Source organism: Hesperophylax consimilis, chromosome 10, assembly GCF_061612785.1.
Source record: "Hesperophylax consimilis isolate HC1 chromosome 10, BYU_Hcon_1.0, whole genome shotgun sequence".
Classification (NCBI taxonomy): Eukaryota; Metazoa; Arthropoda; class Insecta; order Trichoptera; family Limnephilidae; genus Hesperophylax; species Hesperophylax consimilis.
In genome coordinates this window covers 24,863,043-24,881,396 of record NC_142845.1, presented here as the reverse complement: position 1 = coordinate 24,881,396, position 18,354 = coordinate 24,863,043, and the positions used below count along the sequence as shown (strand labels likewise).

The following is an 18,354-nucleotide window of genomic DNA, read 5'->3' as shown; positions in this document are numbered from 1 at the left end:
ATTTGTGTAATTTTTTGTTTTGTTTCATCTGGGTTTAAACTCAAAACCTCTGGGAGCCCAGGAGTTTACCGCTCTGCTTTGAAAGTCGTAAAGATTTTTCGTACTGTTGATGTACAGGGGGCAGTTTTGATACATGACAACTGCAATAACGAAAAAAAAAGTGTTTTAAAACTTAAAAAAATAAATAGATATGATTTAAGATTTTCCCGGCCAAAAGTATTTTTGTTATTTGTTTTTGGGGTGTTATGCCTTGTTGCGCTAACTCCTTCTTTAGCCAACGTTTCGTATAGCATTGTAGTGTCCATCATCATCCGAAGGAGGCTAAAAAAGAAGTTAGCGCAACACGTCATAACACCCCAAAAACAAATAACAAAAAAACTTAAAAAAATAGTTTCTGAGGATTGGGTTTCAGAGAAATGCGTATATGTCAGTTTGCGTACATGAATGCCACAGTGTTTGTACAATTTAAATAATGCATTGTCATCGACAACGAGTATATCTGCCGAGTTTCAGCTCGATCGGATGTCAGGAAGTGGGTTACTCAAATAGATAATCGTATATTTAAAAAAATTATGTTTTTATTTATTTCATTATTTTGTTAAAACAAAACAATGCATTGCAAAAGCGATTAAAATATTACAAAAAAATAATAGTAAACATTATACAATGCACAAAAAAAAATTACATGTAGATAAATACTATAATTAAAAGTTAAAGGATACTTCGTGCTCAAAGTTGTTGGCGTGACGTGACGTGAAAAATATCCCCATATCCTGTAAGGTTGTTAATTAGTCAAGTAAGTCATCCCAGGGGCATCTTTGGTAAGTTAATACCAGAAGCCTGTGTTGGCGGCCTTGCGTGAAATTATCTGGAACATGCAAAGCTATTATTCTATTTTGTCTAGAATGTCAGGTATTGATAATAAACCCTACAGAAGCTTATATGCCATTCCTCCTAGAATAAAAATAATAATTTGGCTGCATACGCCCAGCATTCCCTAGATAAATGCTGTTGTAAACAGCCATGGGTAAAAACAATAATTGCCAATATATTTTATGTATTTAGATTTATATGTATGTAAATAAACAGAATCAGCGAACAGCCGCCAAAATAACGTGTTCCGTTTTCTTCTGCAGGTAGCAAGAATTTCATGTCTAATTGTATAAGCTATGATAATGAATAATACGTTTAATTTTATTGTTTATCTCGCACCGGAAAAATGCTAAATTACAATATAATCTTATACTACCCAATACAAGGTAATCTTTTAAACGGGCTGACGTTGAAAGCATCAATTGTTAAAATGTCTATATTTGAAATAAGCTGTCGTCTGCAAACGCGAGACTTATCTTTTTTAAAGACACACGAAAGAGCGATGGGGAGGGAATTTCACGAAATTTTCTCACTGCAGTGGGCGAGGCAACCTTTCAGTGAAACCACTCTACACTCAACGGAGGCGGTGAGATATTAGGATAAAGAAAAAATATACCCATTGTAACTTTTATATATTTCTATTTCCATTCACGTACTTAGGAAAAGTTTAATTCTCGCATACAACTTGGAAAACATCTATAGAACCCACGCCGTTCAGCATCTTTGATAAAATCTATGGAACCCACGCCGTTCAGTATCTTTGATAAAATCTGTGGTACCCACGCCTTTCAGTATCTTTGGTAAAAACTATGGTACCACGCCTTTCATTATCCTTGGTAAAATCTATTGTAGGGCTTTTTTGATTTTTTCAATGATGTAGAGAACCAGACAAACGTAGAAAGTGGATATATGACACCAAGAAATGAACCAGCATTCTAATGGAGGCTGAAACACATAGTTAACGTCATACAAAAAAGGTGTACTTACAAAGTTTTAAAAAAGTCGATTTACACAGCGTAAAATAAGGTTTAGGGTTTTAATGTTTGTTTTGTGTGAGGGTGGAAAGGAGTCAAGTGGTTAAGGCGAAGCACTACGTAGAAATGAAAAAATATGTGTTTTTGGTTTGAAAATTTGATCGCTTAGAAATATTTTAAATGCTTTAATTAAATAAATTGCGTGATTGCCACTAAAAGTTGTTGGATTGCATTGTCATCGATAACGAGTTTATCTGCTGAGCTTCAGCTCGATCGGATGTACGGAAGTGGGTTAATTTCTGCTTCTAAGATTTGAATTAATTTATTATTGAAAAAAAAAGTGAAATTCAAATAGAAGTATTTAAAAGATAATGAAAAAAAAATCGGAGTGGCACAATAAATATTTTTCAACCATAGTAGGTATAGATAATTTACTATCGGTGAGATGAATAAGGGGTGGCATTTTTTGACGTTGACGTTGGTCCCTTTCACATAAATAAGATTGCATAAAAAAAAACATTTTCCACCTTTTTTAGGAGGATTATTATGAAACGGTACCTTAATTATAATTGCATGAACCCTCAATTTTTTAAGATCATATATTTCAGTGCAATCAGTTAGCGACTAGATAATTAAAAGTTTTATAAATTTTAATAAGAGAGATAAAAAATTATCAACTTGACTTTTAACAAGGTTATTCAATTTGTTTTCACTAGACTACTCTACACTTTTTACACAAGCCTTTGTAGAATTGCTACGAATTACAGCGACATCATACTATATCGCCATCATTACAAATGCGCCTTGTTGCAAACTCGCTAACAAACCCTGTAAAAGTTTCCATTTTGTTCTCTCACCTCTTAAATCCGTTCTCATTAATATTCTGCGCTTTTTTTCCGGAAGGCGGAAGATACTTCTTATTACAGATAGAAACTGGGAAAGTGCTAACTAAAGGCCGTTTTACATGACACCTTTTTTCATCCAGTTTGTCATCCAGAATCGGGATGAAAAAAGGGACGTGTTCTTTATTGGATTAAATAGGTACAGTTAAAATGTATACATATTACAAAGATGTTTTTTTTTATATCAGAAAGAGTAAAGTAACACGCCCTTTTTTGAGCAAATGCTCGTGTTAAAAAGGTGGAGAAACGCAATTAATTACTATTTTAACAATGTTGTTATTTTAAACCAAGAAAAATAAAATACAATTTACATTTCTATTTTGTTAGTTGGTCCCGTGAGAGTTGGTATTAAGGATTTTCGTACATTTTAAGATCGCGGACATTATTTGACGTCTGCCACCTATCACTGTTTTACATAACTATATTACGTGAAAATGTTGCATGTTTATTCAGTTTATATTTAAAATATTAGTAAAAAGACTACAGTATCTATTTATTACTGATTATGAATGTGTATTACAGTTAGGTATTATGAATTTCGCGTGTATGTTTGATGATGACATTTTGTTTCTACCATCTCTCATTGTTTCACTATATAACGTGAAAATGCGGCATTTTAGATTTAAAATATTAATAAAAAGTTTAGTACTAACTACAATTTTTATTTATTACAGATTGTGAATGTGTATTACTGTTGGATATAGTAAATTTCGATGATTTGATGATTGGACATTTTTTTTAGGAAATAATATAAGAGAACTTTACTCATGTACTAAAGAATATCAATGTGTGTTAACTTGATATTGTAACACACTTTTTAATTCTTTAATAGAACCAGGTGATTGGTTTATTTATGGTGACAGGCAGAGATGTGCAAAATGGGTACCCAAAACCATTTGAAATGCAAAATGGAAATGGGTCAAAACTTTTCCATTTGAAAATGCAAAATGCAAAATGGTTTTTAGAAAAGCATTTCAAATCCAAAATGCAAAATACCTATTTTCAAAATGCATTGAAAATGCAAAATGGTTTCTCAGGTCAAACAATTAAAATAATTATAGAATTTTTAAACAATTTTGTCATTTAATAATATACATCAATGTAGAACAAACATATTACATGATGGTAAATCCAAAAACACCACGACTACAGATTATGAAATCACAAAAAATTTGCGCGGGACTAATGTTGCCAACGTAAAAACATAGAAAGTTCTATCTAACATTTAATATTACAGCGTCATGGCTCCATGTTCAGTATTTGAATCAGTATTTTTTGTAATGGTATCACTCAATTGCCAGGGCTCCTACCAGGGAGCAACTTGACAAATGTAAATTATCTCTCATAGCGAGGTTGAGGACCGACTGATATTTGGGGCTTATGAAAAAAAGATGAGTGAAGATAGTAGGAAGAATTTTGCAAAAAAGCATTTAAAATGGAAAATGCATTGAGAAAAGCATTTAAAATGCAAAATGGTTTCTCAGGTCAAACAATTAAAATAATTATAGAATTTTTAAACAATTTTGTCATTTAATAATGTACATCAATGTAGAACAAACATATTACATGATGGTAAATCCAAAAACACCACGACTACAGATTATGAAATCACAAAAAATTTGCGCGGGACTAATGTTGCCAACGTAAAAACATAGAAAGTTCTATCTAACATTTAATATTACAGCGTTATGGCTCCATGTTCAGTATTTGAATCAGTATTTTTTGTAATGGTATCACTCAATTGCCAGGGCTCCTACCAGGGAGCAACTTGACAAATGTAAATTATCTCTCATAGCGAGGTTGAGGACCGACTGATATTTGGGGCTTATGAAAAAAAGATGAGTGAAGATAGTAGGAAGAATTTTGCAAAAAAGCATTTAAAATGGAAAATGCATTGAGAAAAGCATTTAAAATGCAAAATGCAAAATGGTTTTTAGAAAAGCATTTAAAATGCAAAATGGAAAATACCCATTTTGCATTTTGCATTTCCATTTGAAATGGATTTATTTGAAATAAAGCACATCTCTGGTGACAGGGTTGTGAGAGCTGTTGCTTTGGCATCTGCTCTGCTGTGTTTTGATAGTTCCACCTCATATATTATACGAATACTGTACCTATACAGGGTGTATCGGCACTAACCCGACAAACTTTAACCAGCTATTCCTTAGCACATTTGGAGTAAAAAATGTTATGTACACTTTGCTGTCCGGTAACATTTTTTTTCTTTTAAAAACAAAAAATAAATAAAATTTCCACACTCCGCTACTGCCCACAGTATAGGGGTAAAATAATTGGCAACGCCGCGCTACTGTCATCTCTTTCACACATATTCTGTCTCAAGTCCCGTGTGGTTCCCGCCACCCCGTCTCGTATCAGTGGTCAGTGCTGTTTTGGGAGTTCGCATGTCATCAAGTTTCTAGTTTCGTTTTTGTTTTGTTATCTAAGTTTTTACTGTTGAAATATGCCCCTCAATTATCCACCTGCCGAGCAAGCAGATATTGTTTTTGTTTATGGATTTTGCAATGGAAATTCACGAGCAGCCGTAAGGGAGTATCGCATGAGGTTTCCTGGAAGACGCGTCCCACACCATGCTACCTTTGTCCAGGTTTGTACCCTATCAATTGTTTATTGAAACTATTTACATTCATTGATAATGCCAAAAAGCGCTTTTGAAATTTAAACTGGGAACATTAAAAACATAACAAGGGGCCACCAACTTTAAAAATGTAAATTGTACTTTAGGTGATTTGTGTTCAGTGGTCACTAAACGGCGTTTTAAAAAGTTAATTAATTTTAATCTCTAATAAATGCATCATTCACTGCAATTGAATTCACTCCCTTTCTCACCATGGGATTATTTAAATTACTTGAATTCAATTTCACCCCTGTGAATCCAAGATATCAACCGTACCTAGTTAAGAAAATTATAATTTAAAACACTTTGTTATACATTTTACTATAAAAAAATGAAATAAATGAAGAGAAAACGTAAGTTTTCTGATATGTGCCTAAAATAAGTGTTCTTTAAAAATAAAATGAGTGAAAAAGCCCGCGATTGTTTATTTGACATTATTACTGAGCTGAATAATAAAAGCAGTTGTTATTTGTTGTTTTGTTTCAGATGTATCAACAATTGCGTGACTGTGGCATCGGACGGATTGAAGGCGCCGGCGGAGGACACAACATCGTTCCTGTGGCAGTTGAGGAGAGAATCCTGAACTTAATTACCGAAGACCCCACGCTGTCCGTGCGTCGGGTCGCTCTGATGATAGGACACAGGGAACACATGGCGGTATGGAGAGTTCTGAAGAAGCACGGGCTCAAACCTTTTCACTATAGGCGCTGCCAAGGCCTCATGGAGAATGACCACTTTTCCAGAGTCGTGTACTGCAGAAGAATGCTGCATAATGTCATAAGAGATGCAGACTTCATGAAAAACATATTGTTTACCGACGAAGCACAGTTCACTAAAACAGGAGTGCTAAATGTGCACAACTTGCACCATTGGGCTGAACAAAACCCCAAGCTTGTTCGGGAGTCGTCGAGCCAGGACAGATTTTCCATCAACATGTGGGCAGGAATCCTGGGAAATCAAATACTCGGTCCAATCGAGTTGCCTCCCAGACTAAATGGACCGATGTATTTGGAGTTCTTACAAGTGCAACTGGGCGAGATTCTGGAAGATGTGAACCTCGAATTACTACGGAGAATGTGGTTCCAGCACGATGGAGCCCCACCACACTATTCGATTGCCGTGCGGAACTACTTGGATGTCGAGTTTCCTGGTCGTTGGATAGGCCGTGGAAGTCCGGCCATTGCTTGGCCACCAAGATCACCCGACCTGACCCCCCTGGATTACTACCTGTGGGGGGCTCTCAAGGAAAAAGTGTATGCTAAGCCAATAGCCTCAAGAGAGCAACTGCTCGAACGAGTGATGGAAGCCGCTGCAGAAATTAAAGCAAATCCTGCAAACTTAAATAATCAAAATATAACAAGACTACACGCTTGCATCGAAAATAATGGTAGTCACTTCGAACAAATGCTCCAATAAAAAAATTAACATAAACTACATGTCCGCATTTTCATTTATTATTTATTGGTAAAATTCTCACAATGTCATTCATTTACACATCAATATTACCTACATATCAATATTTAATAAAATCTGTAGAAGAGTATGCCCGTCGGCATTCAACAAGTTTTTCGACAAATGTGTCGAAAAGCGTCTTCTCTCTTTCCTACACACTAAATATTAATGGTTAAAAATGAGACGACTGATGCTTGTAAGCGCGCCAATACGTAAAAACAACGAAACTCGAATAAGAATTGCCAGGTGGGTTTTTTAATCGCTTTAATCTGACTTTAAACAATAATTAAACACGTAAAAATTATTTAATATAATATTACAGTACAGTACTTTGAACCTTCGCAATAAATTTATTTGATTTTAAGTTTAGTTTGTAGAACTCCATTTCAATTTAGAGATTTTTTTTATTTTAACAGTCTTATTAAAAAATTTATAAAAACAGTGTGTTTATAAACAAGTTCTGCTAGTTGTAATTATTATTACGCGTGACAGCTGTTTCACCTTCTGACGGCATTATCAAACTTTGGTAAAGCCACTTACAGACGACGTAAGTGATAACTTTCTTTTTTTATTATTCTGGCTTTATTGATTTCCGAGTAAATTGTCGTAAATTATTATTTGCTAATCCCAATATTATTTGCTAATGCTAATAATTAAGTGAAATTTTAAACAATGCAATAATAGGATTATTGCATTGTTAATTTCACTTAATGTCGTTGGTATTTCCAACTGATGACTCAGGGGTTTATTTCCCTGAATAATTAAGTATTTTGGGGTCTAATTATTATGCATTTCATTACATCCGATAATTTAAACAATTTTTATGTTGAATTGGGGTAAGTTTTATGGCTAAGGGAAGGAGTGGAAGGTGAGGAAGTACCTGGATATTCAGATCTGGTCACCAAATACGGCTAGTCATTTCAAGCAACGTTTAAATTCTAAACCTGGATATTCAGATCTGGTCACCAAATACGGCTAGTCATTTCAAGCAACGTTTAAATTCTGAACCTGGATATTCAGATCTGGTCACCAAATACGGCTAGTCATTTCAAGTAACGTTTAAATTCTAAACCTGGATATTCAGATCTGGTCACCAAATACGGCTAGTCATTTCAAGCAACGTTTAAATTCTGAACCTGGATATTCAGATCTGGTCACCAAATACGGCTAGTCATTTCAAGCAACGTTTAAATTCTAAACCTGGATATTCAGATCTGGTCACCAAATACGGCTAGTCATTTCAAGCAACGTTTAAATTCTGAACCTGGATATTCAGATCTGGTCACCAAATACGGCTAGTCATTTCAAGCAACGTTTAAATTCTAAACCTGGATATTCAGATCTGGTCACCAAATACGGCTAGTCATTTCAAGCAACGTTTAAATTCTGAACCTGGATATTCAGATCTGGTCACCAAATACGGCTAGTCATTTCAAGCAACGTTTAAATTCTGAATTAATTAATCAATTACGAAAAAGCGTGGGGTTAAGAATATTTTTTTTAAATTATAGTTGTAATTTATTGTCGATTTTTTAAAAAAATTGCGATATTTTAAATAAAATTTAATAATTATTGTTTAAATAAATTAGCAATCTGGCAGCATTCATTTGCAGGTGGTCAATCCAATGCAGTCATGACGTTTGTGTGAGTGCTTTCCTTTGTCTCAGTGTGTTGCGCAGCAGTTTTATATGAACCGTTTTTTGATTCATCGGGATTGTTTTTAAAACTATACATTCTTTGTACCTTCAAATTAGTGGAAATAAACTTAAGTGTGTCAAGCTGCTCGTTATATTCCGGTAATTCTGGAAGGCTTTTAACATAAGCAATAATATTCATAAATCACATTCCGCGAAGTTGTAAATAACTAAATTTATTAAAAAATATACGTTGTAGGATAGCCTAGCAAGTAACATTTTGACAGAGCACTTACGGTGATTTAAAAAACAACGGCGCTGTTCAAATAATCCAATTATTATTATTGATAAGTACCTAAGTGAGGAAAATTGTTTTTAAAAGTGCTCAGAATTATTGGACTTCGATTATAAATTCAGGAAATCTACTAATTAGTTTCTTAGTTTCAAAATTAGACTATTTAATACGTGAAACGCGTAAGAGGTGAAACCAAAGCATTCCAGAGGTGAAACAATTTAGATACAAAAATAAAACTGATGTGTACAATACAAGAAGACAATCAGTGATTCGCATACGAAAAATGTGAATAATCATTATTGTTAAATAAAATATTTCTTTTCTGGTACTGGATTATGTAATACGGGCTTCGTTCGCAGCAACACGCGAGAGTTGCGATGTTGCTTTCAAATTTTGACAAAGGATAAAACAGTGGTGACATGTGGTGAAAATATGTTTAATTAATTTTTTATTAAAAAAAAACGTTACCGGACAGCAAAGTGCACATAACATTTTTTACTCCAAATGTGCTAAGGAATAGCTGGTTAAAGTTTGTCGGGTTAGTGCCGATACACCCTGTATATGAAGGCAATTTTGCTAAGGCATAAATGCCGATAAAATCATTATGACAAAGGTTCGAAGACGAACGGGTAGACAAAAACATCAATAGGGTAATGACAAAGCTCGCAAATGACAGTGACAGATGATTTCATTATTGTGAGCTACGATTATGTACAAGGTGTTGCCATTTTTGAGGATTAAGTACAGTCTCAAAATATTATTTCTTCTCTAATGGCAACTATATATATGAAATCGTAAGTATGAAAATAATGATAGTGTAAAGCAAAAAAAAATCATGTGCGTCCCGATGTGGTAATCGGTAAGAAGAAAAGTATGGTGTAAAGCAGTCATAAGTCTAAGTCGAAGATTACACTGTGGAAACAAGCGACCATAATCTCGGTTGTTAAAACCATTCTCTTAAAGGTTAACAACTTATGCACAGCCCTTGAAACTTAAAACAATGTAATTAAATTACATAACATTTGACCACTTAGATGTTTGCTCTTAACGAGCCATCAAATAGGCAATTCTTTGAAGAGCTCCTGGCTCGATAGGACTGCAATAATTTTACTAAGAGGTGTGTTATCTTTCACTACATTGTAATACTAAAATTTCTGAAACAAATATATTTACCGTACATAATTTTATAATACATAGTGAATCATAACTGAACATAAGTAATAAAATTATTTACGCATTTCAAAACTTCTAACTCCAAAAAAACATTGTAATAATTTCGGTGGTTGGTTATTGATTTTCTAAAGATTATATCATGAATCCGTAAGTAATATTTTTTCGGATTTAATAACAAAAATTATAGAGCTTAAAGTTACCCAGATAAAGTTTCAATTTCGCCATAACTAAAAAAGATACATATCAAAATAAAAGTGACAAGAAAATTAATATAAAAACAGAATTAAGAACTCGGGGTGACGCCATTGACCGCCGATTTAGTGATTCCAACCAAGCAGGGCGTTTTGATGTGAATGTGTTTTATTCATTTTTTAATAACGATTTATTAATAATTCTACGTAGGTTCATTTAATAACTATACATAATAAAACTTATATATACAGAATCGGCGTTTGTTCGTCTATATTATGCATATACTCATATCAGGCTGGAGTGGAGACGGGAAGTAAATGGGAAGAGACGAGATGAGGAAAGTTGGGAAGTTCCAGGCTACATTTATGTTATTGCTTTTCTGTTCGATAGGTAATGAGGCACTCGTCAGTGCCGCCACCTATTCGGTCATGATCTCTATAGACTAGTGATTTTCCCTTCTGCCTTCCAGTTGAGAGGTCACTGATTTAATTCCGTAATCTACAGCCAATCAGCGAAGAACTTGAACATTAGTCACCATATGTATCCAGGGTAGTATGGATACGCCCAGTAGATCAACATTGGTTTAATTTTTAGTTTCTAGTTTCTATACCATTCAGAAGAATGTTTATTTATTTATTTATTAACGGACATCGTCCAAATTTCAAAATAATAACACGAATAAAGCAAAATGAAAAATACAGGAGTAGACAAAGGTACATGAAAGCAAAGACATATGTGGTAGATATAATATAAGAAAATAGGTGACAATAAATAAGTGACAAGTCGAATCAAGTCAAGAATACGCCGTGGGTCAGGACCACAGGACACTTATAATATTCCGTCACTTGTTTAACGACTGGCAAAAATCATTCAGACTTATCCCAAAAAAGTTAAGGTTTTGACTTGAGTTGACCAGTCTACACATTCTGGACAATGGTGAATAATAACCATAATTTGTCGAATTATGGTTGAGGAAGAGCAGTTCATTATTTCTGAGTCTGTGCGAGGGGATATTGAAGGGAATGAGTTGCAGTAGAGTAGGTGAATCAATAATACCATTTATAATTTTGAAGAAGCAAATGAGGTCATTTCTTTCCCGACGGACTTATATACTTATAGACATATACGGTCGGTGGCCGAGTTGACATCGCGTTTGGGTCCCACCCAGACGTAGCGTGTTCAATTCCTCGGCAGGCTAAGTCCTCCATCACAACATAAGCAACATGTTCAGCTTACTGTGGTGGTAGTAGGAGATTTTCAAATATTGTCAGGTTATTCGTAACCCGGGATTGTTTGTCTTTCTTTAAAAAAAAATAAACAGGTTTCTAGTTTCTATACCATTTAGAAGAATATAGAAACATATAGTTTTCTAGCGTCTATACTATTCAGAAGAATATAGACACATAGGTTTCTAGTTTTTATACCGTTCAGAAGAATATATACATATATAGGATTCTAGCTTCTATACCATTCAGAAGAATGTAGGTTTTTAGTATATATATTATTCAGAAGAATATAGACACCCTAAAAACGTTTTACATTTTCAATGGTATTTTTTAATGCCTCGTAGGTGCTAAGTGAACCCCGCACCTAAATGGAATAAAACGCAAGTTCAATTTTCTATTCTACATTTACTAGTAAATACAACAATACTTCCTCTCATAACAAATGACTCCAATAAACACGTTTCTAAAAACGTCATCCGGAATATGTACGAGAACACCATTGTGTGTTTGTTTTACGCAGCCGTTATCTTTAATTTGGTGATGGCGCGAGTTAGTACAGTCAATATTAAAAGTGACAATGACCGAGGACTGTTGCAATCAACGCCGTTCACTAGCTAAATATTACAATTTATTGATAAATGATTACCTAATGATATACAAACAACATTCGAACAAGATTCGTACTAAGGCAAAAGTTTAAAGAGACGTAAATAAAAACACAAATTATTGGGAATTAGACCATTGAATTGTATGATGCTGTAAGGTCCCCGAAGCTATCACAAGATCAAATTGGAAAGTACAATTACATAAACACAAATAGTAATTATTTCAGCAATAAAACAAACATTGCCCTCTAGGCAGTGGCGGCTCATGACTTTTGTGTGTATTAGAGTGCTAATATTATAAAAAATGGCATTTATGATGTTGTTATGGCTGAAAACATTTTTTATTTTTTTTCAAAAATTAGATTTTTTGTATGAAGATTTTCAGGTTTTTCAGTTCGCCTCACGGATTTCCTGAAAATCTTCATACAAAAAATCGATTGTTCGAAAAAAAAATAAAAAATGTTTTCAGCTACAACATTAATAATGTCATTTTTTGTAATATTGGCACTCTAGTAACCTAAAAGTCGTGCCACTGCCTCTAGGCAAATTAGCAAACAATGAAATATTATAAGGAGCGCATCACCTTCTATCAATAAATAATAGCATTCAAAATGCAACCAATGGTATAAAGAAAGCAGAATTAACCGAACAACTAATTGGAAATACCGGTAATTAACAGTAGCCACAGTACAGCATAAGTTAGTTATGTATTTCCAGAGTTATTTAAATTCAAAAAAGACATTTGAGGGTTTTCTTTTAGGTTAACAGGGAGCAGCTGGGACTCTTGTGCGATATTCACACAAAAATATAGCAAAAATTTGCACGTTACGCTTTTATTTCAATAACCGGTTGGCATATTTTAAACATTAATCTTAGATAAAACTTTTTTTTTCTTAGTTTTTTTTTTTACATTTTATATTTAGTGTATCTATTCTAAAACTTTTATAATAATATTATATTTCCTACTTACGAAAATTTGGTCTTCACACAACATTGAAAACTGCAACCCACGAAAAACTGTAAGAATTTTAGCTTGCTTAACATTTAAATTTTTTTGTGTTGTCAAATCATTACTTAAATAAAATGCATCCCACATTTTCCGGTAGGCCTACTGATTTATCGTGAATTTTAAAATTATTACATATCTGTGTATGTGTTCCTAGGTACATAATGAACATAACTGTTAACATAATATTTCAACATTAAAAATCTTATATTCTTCTTTAGTTCGTAGTCAAGTCGAATATAATTCTTCTATCCGGTCCCCTCACTTCAAAATCAACTCTGACGCCATAGAAAAAATTCAGCATAAATTCCTAAGATTCATTAACTATAAACTCGGTCTACCAATTGAAATATTAAACTAAAATCACTTGATGAAAGAACTAAAATTATTGAAACTCTCAGATAGAAGACTTGTTTCCGACTTGATTTTTATTTATAAAATTGTTAATGGTATTATAGACAGCCCTGATTTATTGAGGCTAATTACCTTTCATATACCTACAAGAACTAGTCGTTCTAAAATTATTTTTAATTGCAACAAAATTATCAGGACTGAGTCATTTATATACTAGCTTGTACCTAGATTGCATGCAGTTGGCAATGTTTTCTCAGAAGTAGTTGATGTGTTCAATTGCACGGAATGTAGTTACAAGAAGGCTATAGTAAAATACCTCATAAATAAATATTAATGTTAGCTTTTGTTATATTAGTGCTAAATTATTTTATTTATATCACATGTTTGTAAAAGCCACTATGGGCGTGTAGTATAAATAAATAACTACATAATATACATAAGGTACATAATTGTATAATGTGTTGCATAACCTAGGAATAAAACAATAACTTCACACAGGAAACCCTGAAGTTTATCTTGGGGTCTTTGGGAATGCTGAGCGGGGAGAATTTTTAGAAGGAAATAATACTCGTAAACCATGATTTCGAAATTACCTATATTGTAGGAGGACGGACATTCCACGTCTCAGCTATTGAGCACAAGAATAAGCCGTAAAACGACCTGTTCTAATGCGCAATATGTAAGCCGTTAAAAACTATTGATGTGCATGTTAGCCTTAAGCCTTTAACATTTATTTATTTATTATTAACGGACATCGTCCAAATTACAAAATAATAACACGAATAAAGTAAAATGAAAAATACAGGAGTAGAAAAAGGTACATGAAAGCAAAGACATATGGTAGATATAATATAAGAAAATAAAGTGACAAGTCGAATCAAGTCAAGAATATGCAGAAAAAAAAAGAAAAAACAAGAATATTTTAACAGAATTTCCAAGATAAAATAAAAGTTTAAATTGCATTATCATAGTTCATCCAATTTATTAGTTGTTCAATCGCAGCGAGCGGGAAAATAATGTAATGAAATATTTTTCCTGGACAGTTTGTACCTAATTAAACTCCAAAGCCCATCAATTATTTATTCAACTTGTCAATATTCAAACACGATTGCAACTTGCAAAAACCCAAACAACAACAGGGAAATTATATAAATCATCATATTGTATTCTCACAATTTTTCCCAAACATCCGATCAGGAACTCGTGCCTAGTACTTTTATCACGCAATATCGCGTATGTTGGAAATTCTCAAGGGTGTAAAATACGTTCACCCCTATTCGGGGTGCGAAACCGTTTATCACTCCGTTTACTATCTCCGGGAGGCAATTTATTTTTAAAAATACCTGGGACACGACTGATATTAATAATACCATAAAGTTTGTTTTTAAAATGTGAATACCACACGATAGTCCGAAAAAAATTGTTGAAATTATTTTATTTTTGTTTTTCCAAGGTACTAACAACAGTACCGACTAGACAAATGCTTTGTGTTTTATAACATTATGTAGTAAGTATGTATATGTGCTATACAAAGCTAACGAAGTGCTTATTTTAACTTACTAGCTAACTAACTTGCTTCATTCACATTCATACTGAATTTTCTGCTATCCGTCTCTTAACATGTTGCAAGTGGAGAATTCGATTCACTTGAACGTGGAATGTCTTTGTGGCCTATTTTTATGTGCAAAAAGTTTAAAGCGTTTTTAGTGGATATTGCACAAATTATGTTGAAAGCAGTATTTTTGTCGTATCAAAGATCTGGGCCTCGATTCTCAAAGAAGTCATTCCACTCGAACAACGAGTGGTACGACCCACTCGTTGTTCGAGTGGAATGACTTTCGACGTTTGGTGTATGAAGGTGTGTACTTTAAACGAGACTCAAGAATAAGAATGTCGAGCAATGTATATACTTTTGACGGCGATTGCGAGCGGCCTGGAATGGAGATCGATACGTATGACTTATAAAAAGTAATTTTCTTCAGCGTGTTAAAAAAGTAACATACTCGTATAGTACAGTAGCGTCCTGAAAATATCCAGAAATTACTATTAACTTTTCGTACTAATATCGATTCGGTGGGCACTATGCAGTGTGTGCAGTGTGCGTATTCACTATGCAACTATACCGTGAGAATGTTAGATTTTGTAATCTGCAATGCAAAATATTTTTCTAATACGTCAGTATTATCATGAGTGGCTGAATATCTCCTAAAACCCAAGAATGCTATGCGATACCTTCACACGCGAGAGTTTGGGCACTACCCTTTGAAGTATATATACTTGTAAATAAGTGAATAGAAGTGTGAATAAGTTTTACAGAAGTGTAGAGAGGTGTAGATAAGTGTATAGTAGTGAAGAGAAGTGAAAAGAAGTGTATAGAACCCTGATTAAGTGTACAGGAGTGTAATTAAGTGTGAATAAGTGTAGAGAAATGTAGATAAGTATGATTAAGATAAGTTATAGAATTTATGTGAAGATGAATAAGTAAAGTGACTCACGTTGGAGTAGCCGTGCTGATGCTGGTGCTGGGAGTTGTGCCGGGGGGGGCGGGGGCCCTGTTGGTGCTGATGCTGATGCTGGCTGTGACCGCGAGACGAGTGCGAATGCATGTCGGAACGAAAAGCTGAAAAAACAACAATCTTAATATTTTTCATATTTGAATTTTATACTACTTTAAAAGTGAAAAAATTTGAAATAAATTTTACGATGTTGAAGTTTAGTTAAATTCTTTACATATATATACATAGATATATTAAAATACTATATTACATACATTGTATGTACCCTATTGGGGATGCCATAGTCTTACTGGCTACAGACGGTCGGGACTCATGTGAAATAAAAAAATAGTGGTGAGAAATCAGTGGATTCAAATTTGAATTAAAGTAATAATTTTAACTAAAAAAAATTAAATAAAAACGTCATTTAAAAAAACATATATTTAAATAAAATTTACAATTTTTTTGCCAGTGCCAAGAATCGAATCCGGTCAACTGCTTGGTAGGCAACGATACTGACTATTATTACACCACCAACTATTTTGATAACAGCGACATAATTTCAATATTTATTTATGAATTATAAGAAAGAAGTATTTTAGAATTTTAAGATTTTATAATATCACATCCCCAATCCAAAGTCGAAACATCCGCAATTATATCAACAAACACACTAAGAGTGAAAATTGATTCAATAAACTCAAATTGGAACCGATTGTAGTGTGAAGAATTCAGACAAGAGAGGGTAAATAATATAATATTTTTAACAGAAACTTATTTTAATCGCCATATCCAAAATTGAAACTGATTGAAATCGTATCGTATTTTATAATTTATTTATTCATAATAGAATCATTACTTCGATTATCAAATCGAATCCATTTGAATTTAATATAATCGATCAAATGTCTGGATGACGCTGATCGCCAATCTCTAGTATTGTCATCGCATCGATACACTTGGCACCATCCCAAATTCCCGACTTCTTTATTTAAACCGGAATAAATAGAGAGGGGAGTCATTGACATTCAGATTTGTTGACTTTTCATTTGGCCATTGGCGAATCATGTAATGAACTAACAAGTTACGAGAAAGGCGATGCCATACGTAGTAATGCAAAATCATGTGTTTTTGGTTTGAAAATTTGGTCGCCTAGAATTGTTTCAGATGCTTTAATTAAGTACTGCGAGTAGAATACATCTTGACCTTTAAAATTATCGAGTATTTTTAGATAAGTCTTTTTATAAGCCCAGAAAAAAAGAATGTTTAAGACCTATGAAAACTGCTTTAAAGTTCAAAATCTCCTAATTATGAACCCATTTTCGGTTATGATTTTATTGTATAATGTGGCAAATTAAGTTATTTATAAAATGACCGAAAAAAAAATATTTGTGCCTGAACATCCACAAAATAAAATAAAAGGCACTTTATGGCCATGTTTTTTTCTTGCATAAATCAAAACAGGCGGATGGTGCGAGAATTTAAATCTTATCGCCATCTACGTAAGGGTTGTTATTGATAGCGGCTCAATTTAAAATATTACACGACGTAGTGCATCGTCATAATGCGTAGATGATGCCTAGAGACGCCCATTCATAGCATTAACGATATTTTCGCGAATTAAAGCGATCAATGGTGTTTTTCCTGTGAATAGTGTTGACGCAGAAAGATTTTTTAGTCGCTATAATCTTGTATTGACAGATCGTAGAACGAACATGACACACTCTGCTGTAGAAACATGTGCCATGTTGAGTTTCAATCAATAATACAATAAACATGTTTCACGTGATTTTGCTAATTTATTTGTTTTTCCCCTCTTGCCGACTTCCATTCCTTGACGTTATCCTATTTAGCAAAATTAAAGCTATAAAAGAATTTTTTTCAATAATTAATGCTACATTTCTTAGAAATTAAAGAATGAATGGGTGTCTCTAATGATGCCTAACGTCATTGACGAACTCCTTGGCAATTCGAACAAAATGTGGGCAAATAAAAAAAAAACTACATATTATAACGGTTCATAGACAGAGGAAAACGAGTATTGCTGATTTATTAAAATCCGGCTAGAAACGGGATTGTAGGTCGTTTCCTATTAAACTTTTATTATATAGATTATATATTTATATAATAAAAGATACTATACAATGACGAAAATATTAGAATATTTATTATACATCGCGATAACACTTGTGTTATTAGGATACCTAACAATCCATTCGCTAAAGGCCTGCATTCCCGTTTTTAACCGGATTATGAACAATTTGAAGAGATTATTTTTTTAAGGGCGTAGACGGTTTACACATAGTTCCCGTGAGCACTTGTGCTATTTCCCATTTTACCTCGGTCGTCAGTTTTTTGTCAATGTCAGTTTTTTTTTAAATAGTTTTTTTGACTTTTTATTATATCAGGTAAATCGTTGAATAGCTTAGTGCCTAAGTATTGATAATTTTGTATGTATTTTAATCTTACTTTTAATATTTTTTATTTCTATTTACTTTAAAATATTTTTATCTATCAGTTTAATCTTAATTTTATTAT

At 33.3% G+C, this 18,354-nt stretch overlaps 1 protein-coding gene across 8 annotated transcripts in view; it reads right to left on the bottom strand.

Moving 5' to 3' along the window:
• The window catches only part of shep (RNA binding motif single stranded interacting protein alan shepard), a 215,707-nt gene that overhangs the window by 165,269 nt on the left and 32,084 nt on the right, over nucleotides 1-18,354 (bottom strand). For all 8 annotated transcript variants that reach the window (XM_089636742.1, XM_089636744.1, XM_089636746.1 and 5 more), the window contains exon 3: nucleotides 15,817-15,941. In XM_089636742.1, the coding sequence (XP_089492868.1) occupies nucleotides 15,817-15,941 (125 nt within the window). The remainder of the gene's footprint in view (nucleotides 1-15,816; nucleotides 15,942-18,354) is intronic.